Below are 8,127 nucleotides of genomic sequence, written 5' to 3'. Positions count from 1 at the left end.
CGTGACTTCTGTCACAGCGCCCACGACCGGGTGTGAAAAATGCTCCACCTGAGGGTTTTCCTAAGGTGTGGAACTACATTCTTGGAAAGATGTGGATTCATGCAAAAAATAAGATAGGAATTTGAACAAATCAATGCAAACCCAAGCCAAATCCCAGCCACCTGGGAAGGTGGCCTGAGAGCACCACACTGTGTCTGGTGGACCCAGGCTTCAGGGCCAAAAAATCTTGCCCCCAGCACTCCCCTGATTTAAAATTCCTCACTTGGATGGAAATGAAGACCTTTATGCTAAATGAATGCCGTATGTTACCACATGATACCATATGAATACCACATGATACCATATGAATACCATATGATACCGCATGAATACCGTATGTTACCATATGAATACCATATGTTACAATATATATACCGTATGTTACCATATGTATACCCTATGTTCTTAACTCACACGTGGAACCTGAAGAAATTGAACTCAAAGAAAGGAGAGAGAGGAGGGCGGGTTACCAGGGAGGGAGAGAGTGGGAGATGAGTGCTCAGGGCTCGGAGCCTCAACACACAGGCCAGGTATTCGTGTCCCCGAGACCTGCTGCAGCACATGATGAGCATGGCCAGTAACAGAGCATGCATTTCAAACTCGTCACGCAAGTCGGTGTCAAGAGCTCCCACCACAGGACAGCGCAGGGCGATGAGGAGAGGGCTGTGTAAGGATGCAGCTCAGTTAACACACGTGTGTGCACCATAACTTCCCTGAGAACCTCCTAAGTGTTCATGGCCACAGATTGTCCATTTTCAGCTAAAAATACAGAAACAAGGAGTTTAAATGGAAGATCTACAGAGAGACGGTTGGATGTTGATTAGAAAAGGAAATAAGACAGATGAAATAGTCTAGCTCTATTAGGGCTCAGACAGGCTGGATGTGGGATGGGCATAGGAAAGGTAGCATGGATACAAGTTAGCAGACGGTCTGTTAAAACGTCAAAGAATTTTAATTTTGGATGTCAAATTTTAATTCCTAATAAAGAATGAGATACATAAATACGTACAGCTAAATGTGCACCTACATGTATGTCTATGAATTTCTGTGTGTACAGAACTTTACCCCAAATCTTGAGAGAAAACCGTTTTCCCATGACTTCACTCTGGGCAGAGCACGGAGTCGCTCTGTTCTAATGCTCTGCTTGCTGTGAACGTGCTCCTCCACACAGGACCCTTGTGAGTGCTCCCTTGACCTCCGAGTTTCTCAGGCTGTAGATGAGGGGGTTCAGCATTGGGGTGATCACCCCGTAGAGCATAGAGACGAGTCTGTCTCTGGCAGGGGAATGTTGGCTGGAAGAGGGGCGGACATAGGTGAAGATGGTTGTGCCATAGAAGAGGCAGACTACCAGGAGGTGGGACGCACAGGTGGAGAAGGTTCTGCGCTTGCCTTCTGCTGACCGGATCCTGAGGATGGTGCAGATGATGTACACATAAGAGACCAGGGTGGTCAGGAAGGCGCTGATTCCCAGCATGCCTCCTACAACTAAAACAAGCATCTCTGTCATGTACGTGGAGGAGCAGGAGAGGGCCACAACCTGTGGGATGTCACAGTAGTACTGGTTGACCAGGTTGGACTTGCAGAAAGACAGGCGGAAGGTGGACACAGTGTGCAGGAGGGAGTTGAGGAACCCAGCTGCCCAGGTCCCACACACCAGCTGGACACAGCGCACCTTGGTCATGATGAGAGCATAACACAGAGGAAAGCATATGGCCACGTAGCGGTCATAAGCCATGACGGCCAGCAGGAAGACTTCACTCCCAGCTAGGGCCACCAGGAAATAGAGCTGCACTGCACACCCGAAGAAAGAAATGCTGTTCTCCCCGCTCAAGAGGTTGTGCAGCATCTTGGGGACGGTGGCTGATGGGCAGAAGATGTCCAGGAGGGACAAATTTGCCAGAAGGTAATACATGGGAGTGTGAAGCTTTCTCTCTGTGCAAAGGGCCAAGAGAATGGCCCCATTTCCCGCCAAGGTGATCTGGTAGATGACAGCAAAGACCACAAAGAGAGGGTAGCGCACCTCGGGGAGGTCGGAGAGTCCCATGAGCACAAACTGTGTCACTGTGCTGAAGTTGCCCACGTCCATCTGCTCCCTGCACAGGGCCTTCCTGGAGGGAAGGAAGCCAACAAGCCCGGTTATGTCTAGAGAGCAGGGAGCCTGGGGCTGGGGAGCTCTGGGAAGCAGTGGGCAAGTGGTGAACATGACCTGTCAGCCCTGCTGACCAGGAGGTGCAGCTATTTGAACCAGAGGGTGCAGCTATTTAAACACCTGTTGGACACAGCTGTACTCTTGCCATTTCTTGAAATAGTCCTGCTAGGTTCCTTTTCCAGAGGACGCTGCCTGAGCACCTGGGGATTCTGGTGCCAGCCTTCACCACCCTGTGGGAAGTCTCAGTGGAGCGAGCTCTGAGCAGGGCTCTGTCCTCTGTTGGGACACTTGCCTTGTGCTGCCCTGGGTGGTGCTATCCTTGGTACTAGATTCCTTAGAAGGTCCTGGACATTCATATTACCTGTTATAGGTATTTATGTCTCATATATTATCATTCTGATTAGGGGTGCAATCATTGATATGTGCACTTAAATCAGAATTAGAATCTGCAGACATATGGAGAAACATGAGGTGAAGGAGTGGATTGCACTAGAAGTACCCAGACCTGGAAAAAGTCAGCAGGAGCATCCCCACACAACTTCCAGAGCGGCCTCCCGGGTCAGCATGGCCCTGCCCGGCCCACAGAAGCCCAGTGTCACCGCCTCTTTTCAGGAAGCTTCACTCAATTCCACAAGTAAGCACTGTGGATTTTTTTCCCTCTAACACTACATGTATGCAATGGAAAATTCAAAGATAAAACTGGTCAGAAAATAAAATACAAAAGTTACTTTCTCTGGTCCTCATATGATCTATTTAGCTAGGTAGCAGCTGGGAATGCTTTCTTTCTCAGAGAACATGGGTGTTACCACTTAGACACAAGGATACATTTCCGACCTGGCAAGAAATGCTTTTAAGTCTGCTTTTCTATTTCCTGTAAGACTTGGGTAAGAATTGCAAGAGTTCTATTTTTCCCTCCTCAAGTAACACCAGGTTTGTTAACACTGTTCTTTGGAAATAAACAGTTTTTAGTGATCTCTTCGAATCAAAACCTAGGGAAGAAAATTGTTATAAGTCATGGATTGGCAGTAATTGTTCTTCATCTGAGGAGGGATGTGTAATGAGGGAGAGAATGGTTCAGGGAAAAGCCACCTGTCAACTCAACTCTTAGGTCTGGAATGCTCTCAATTCCACCAAGTTTAAAACTCCTGTCTACATCTTTATGTATTAATATCTTTAAAATGTACTTGTATGTTGAGAGCTATCCATGGGCTGAGTGTGGATTGTGTTGCACATCACAGCCAGTGAGGGGATGGGTCTGGCACTGGAATGTCCCATGGCACCCCCACAGGGATAGACTGCCTGGTGCAGGTGAACTTCCCCCTCAGCTCTGCCAAAGGTCCCACATAGCACTGGAGATTGGGTGACCTGCTGTAGCCGCACAGCCCCTCTGAGATGGGTGTGACCGACCAAGATGCGAGTCAACCTGCCGACTGCAAGACATAAGGAAGCAAGACTCCACCCTGAAACCTTATCCCTGCCTTTGATGTGCCCCATCAGTCAACATGGGAGCCATTCCTAACTGTCTGGCTCCAGCTCCTGTGTGGACTGGACCTATCAGGGACTCCCCTGGTGAATCTGTCTTTCTGACCTTGTCTTTTGTTCTTCATTAATTATTCTAGGCTTTAATTTCTCAGATAGCTTACATCCTCCTTGGCAGGAAGAACCCCCAAACGAGGCTCTGACGGCCTGGCCGTATTAGTACATTCAAGTGAATAAATAAGGCACTTTTCTAACCTGGGGAGCAGTAACTTGAGAAAGTGAACACTAACTTCCTAGATAGTTAATAATTTTCTTTTTACATTTGCAAATTTGACTTTAAAAAAAAAACAACACTATGAGGAATGAGTATCATTCAGATTGATAACATGCTCCGGTCCTTCCTCAAAGCTACATAATCAACAATTATCCTCCAAAAAATGTTGCATTTTCATTAAATTTTGCACTTGATTGTTTAAAACTCAATAAAATTTCCTGATTTGACATGTGGAACGTAGAATTTGCTCATGTGGTGAGGGAACTTGTGTTTGGAGTAGCAATCTCCTTCTACTAAACTTAACTAAATCCTGTTTAATCAGCCATCTAATTAGAAAAATAAGAGTCATATTTTTTTTCAGTGTTTTGCTGAGGAAGAAGTTCCAGAACCTTCCTTGTCAATGTGAGGAATCAGGAGTTGATGGACTGACTAGAGATTAAGAAGAGTGCTCATGAAATGCAGCCTTATAGGTGCTCTAGGTGGCCGCCTGGTCACACACACCATGGGAACCCACATGGGGGCTGGCGGGCATCACCTCCTTGGGAAATCACCCAGATATCCCACCCTCCATTGTTTGACTTACCCCTCTGCATATGGCCCAAGTCATGTACACCGCACAGGAAGCTTTTCTCTTTACCAAAGAGTTATTTCAAGTTTCCACTAGCTAGAGAACAAGAGAAGAAAATCATGAAGCACAAATAGCCCACATATAACCTAAACTTCCTGCAATTAAAATGACTTATTTTACCATATGCATATCAAGGCAATATGACTTTTAAGTATTCTTTTGTAGGAGGTTATATTACCCATAAAAATACTCAACCAGGAGGCCAGATGATCTGGACAGCACATCACATCAGGAAAGAAAAGCAAACTCATCGTTTGCATTTGGATGCAGTCAGGAATTTAGCCTGGTTTATATTGTACCCCTTTTCCCCCAGGAAAAATGACAGTAACGATAATGATCCTAGGGGGAATACTCTTCTCTTGCACATGATCCAAATTGAAACCAACTGACTAACAGAAACTCATAGCTAATCAATCTCAGGAAGTTTAAAAATGAGTCTAAATCCTGTGAGTGCCATCTTTGATTCTAATGATGGCCCTGGGTGAGGTAAAGCAAGACATTTCCTGCTAATGCACTTGTCATCAAGAGCAAAGAGTGTTGTTGTCAAGATACTGACACATGTACAGGTCCATGGCAAACTCCACACGTCGTCCATGCACCACTCCACGTCTCCTCTGTGAAGCTGTGTGCCGCCCACACGACACCTGCGCGTGCAGGGTCAGACCCGTGAGTGTTAGTGCACCCCATTCCAATAGTGACCCCAACTTGATTTCCTAGTTGGGTATTGATTGAGCAATAGAAGCTCTTTGTCTGTAAGTCAGATAGATGGCAGACAGACAGATGGATGACAGAAGGACAGATGGATGATAGATAGAGAGCGTTTGCAATGACTGAATGTGGTGAGGGCAACAAGTAAATATTAACCCATTTCACTGTTTCAGTAACTCTAGTTTCAGACTCAACAGGACCAAGTCAGACACAAACATCAAAAGGAACAGAAATACAAGTCCCCACGGCTTCTGTCTGCTCTGCAGGGAGGGAGCCACGGCTGCGCGGACACAGCTTCCACCTGAAGCAGCCTGATTCCCGTCACCATGGGGTGCGCTGCATGTGCGCCACATGTTTGCGTCAGCCTGGGAACCCTCCTGGACTGGACCTCAGGACACTCCCTCTCTCTTCAGGTCTCACTCTGGGGTCTCTTGGTACCTCTTTCTCTCACAAGCCAGGGTTGTGACAAGAGTCTCCCAAGCTGCTGTGGACATTCCAGTACAGTTATTCCAGCTTTTCAGAAGGGATGGTCTTGTAGAAGAGGGAGGTTCTGCAGCTCCTAAGTGGAATGGTCTGTGGTTCCCCCTGGGTGCCTCTGCTCTCTGCAGGCCAGATGGCCAGATGGTCTTCCTGAACGGAAGGAAGGTTCTACTGCAAAGTCCCTCCCTTGTCAGCTGGCTTTCCACAGCCGTCAAATGCTGGAGGTCAATCAACTTAACGAGAGAAAGGCTTTGTTTTGGTTCCTGGTGTAGGAGCTTTCCCCAATGGTCATTTGTCCCTGTGTCTTCGGGGCCTATGGCGAGGTACATCATGGCGGGACTTGAGGTGGTGGAATCTGCTCACTCCTGGCATCTGGGAAGCATGGGGATGCAGAAAGGGACAGGGCCAGCATCTCCAGGGCATGTCCAGGGTGTTGACCCTGCTTCCACTGGTCCTCCTCCACCACCCAAGCAGGCCACACTGCAGCCCAGGCTCTCACCACCCAGGCCCTGGGGACACTCCAGGTCCAGTCTGAGCGCCGACCTTTACTTCACTGCTCTTGACGTTTGTGTTCAGGTCTGTCCATGTTCCTACACAGCCCTTTTCTGTAGTGGGTGCATGTGTATTTAAAATTGCTGTGCGTCCTCTTGACAGGAGCCTTCTGTCGGGACAGAAAGACTCTGTCTCCAGAGCCGGTTATAATTCAAAATCTGTGGCATCCAGGGCACAGGACCGCCCTGCTGTCCTGTATTCACCACTAGGGCGTCCTCTCCTCCCACCTCTATAATGGTGCCGTACAGAGCTCAGGTCTCAATGCATCCATCTGTCTGCTCACAGTCAGTTTCCCCAGGCCTGCTCCAGGTAATTAAGCAAAATGGACACTTGTCCTTTTCTTCACCATGTTCTCCTGCAATGACCACATTCTTCTACTCCTCAGTATTTATTGCCTGCCGCTTTTTTAGTGTTCTGCTTTGGTCTTTTCCTCATTCTCTTTTGCATATCTGTTTAAGGTTTATTCTGTTTTTCCTGACAATGCTCAGTTATCCACAAGTGTGTTTAAATATATCTCACGGGCTGGGGATGTGGCTCAAGTGGTAGTGCGCTCGCCTGGCATGCATGCGGCCCGGGTTCGATTCTCAGCACCACGTACAAACAAAGATGTTGTGTCCGCCGATAACTAAAAAATAAATATTAAAAAAAAAAATTCTCTCTCTTCTCTCTCTCTCTCTCTCCTCTCTCACTCTCTCTTTAAAAAAAATAAATAAAAATAAAAAATAAATATTTCTCACTTACTGTCCTTAGAACGGTTACTTTTACTTTCTGTTAGGCTGTTTGTCGACCCCCCCTTTTTTCTGATTACTTGCAGGGAATTGCTGTGTTCTGAGTTATTTCGTTTCATTCCAGTTTGGGGCTGGTGTAAGGGCCACGCAGTCACACCTTCTGACCTCGCGGCCGGTGTCTGCTTCTTACTCTTTCATCACTTCTGGTGTGTTTGAATCACAATTAGAATTAATTTTTATTCATATACTTGAAATTATTTAATGATAATAATAATTCATGGTAGTTATAGTATTAGATATAACGCATTTATTATTTTCAATAAAACATGGAATAATTAGATCAAGCTAAAGTATCATGTTGAATATTTAACCTTTGGAAGGGGACATTTAAAGCAATATTGGAAGACATAAAATTCAAATTTTAGCAATACTCACCGCACTTTCCAATTGATCTCAACAAAAAAAATGAACTTTTTCCTAAAGCTAACTCCAGCTTGGTGTTATTCCTCCTGTTTTGTTATTTTTGCCCATAATTTCCTTGGCTTCTCAAGGTTTTTGTGGTTTTATATAAAATTTAATCTATAAAAATGACATTAGAAATTTGTAGGGATTACATTGTATCTGCAGATTTTATAATATGGTAATTTTAACAATATTAATTCTTCCTTTAATTCACAGAACATTTTAATTATGTAATCCTGAACTCCTTCTCTGTCATTCCTTCTGCTGTGCTGGCCATAGGTTCGAATCACGTAGCATCTTGATTGGTTTGGGGCACTCTCTTCCCTTGTCTTTTCATGTTGCTGTGTGTCTTCCCTTCTATCTCTGTGGATCTTAGATGTTACTCTTTTACCCTATAGGCTTATCCCCTGTAGGGATACCTCTCCTTTGAGGTGAAGGACAGTGTTATCAGATCCCAATATAAACAATATACACCCTAAAAACTGATGTTTGCCATTAAGACACTTACAGTTTGGTCACAATGTCCAGAAATGGTGAATTCAATTGTTATCTACAATATACTCAGTAGATTTGTAAAAGGGTTTACAGTTTCTGATGGTGGACAAAGAACCAGGGGCGAGGAGTAGGA

At 45.7% G+C, this 8,127-nt stretch overlaps 1 protein-coding gene across 1 annotated transcript; it reads right to left on the bottom strand.

Annotated features, from left to right (window-relative positions):
- Positions 1-1,171: 1,171 nt before the first annotated feature.
- On the bottom strand, positions 1,172-2,125 carry LOC143390335 (olfactory receptor 5V1-like). The gene has a single exon (XM_076841659.2). The coding sequence runs from the start codon at positions 2,123-2,125 to the stop codon at positions 1,172-1,174; it is 954 nt and encodes a 317-aa protein (XP_076697774.2).
- Between the last annotated feature and the right edge of the window lie 6,002 nt (positions 2,126-8,127).

The sequence above is a fragment of the Callospermophilus lateralis genome, chromosome 5 (assembly GCF_048772815.1).
Source record: "Callospermophilus lateralis isolate mCalLat2 chromosome 5, mCalLat2.hap1, whole genome shotgun sequence".
NCBI classification, from domain to species: Eukaryota; Metazoa; Chordata; class Mammalia; order Rodentia; family Sciuridae; genus Callospermophilus; species Callospermophilus lateralis.
Note: the sequence above shows the minus strand (reverse complement) of the source record. Positions and strands in the feature narration are given on the sequence as shown.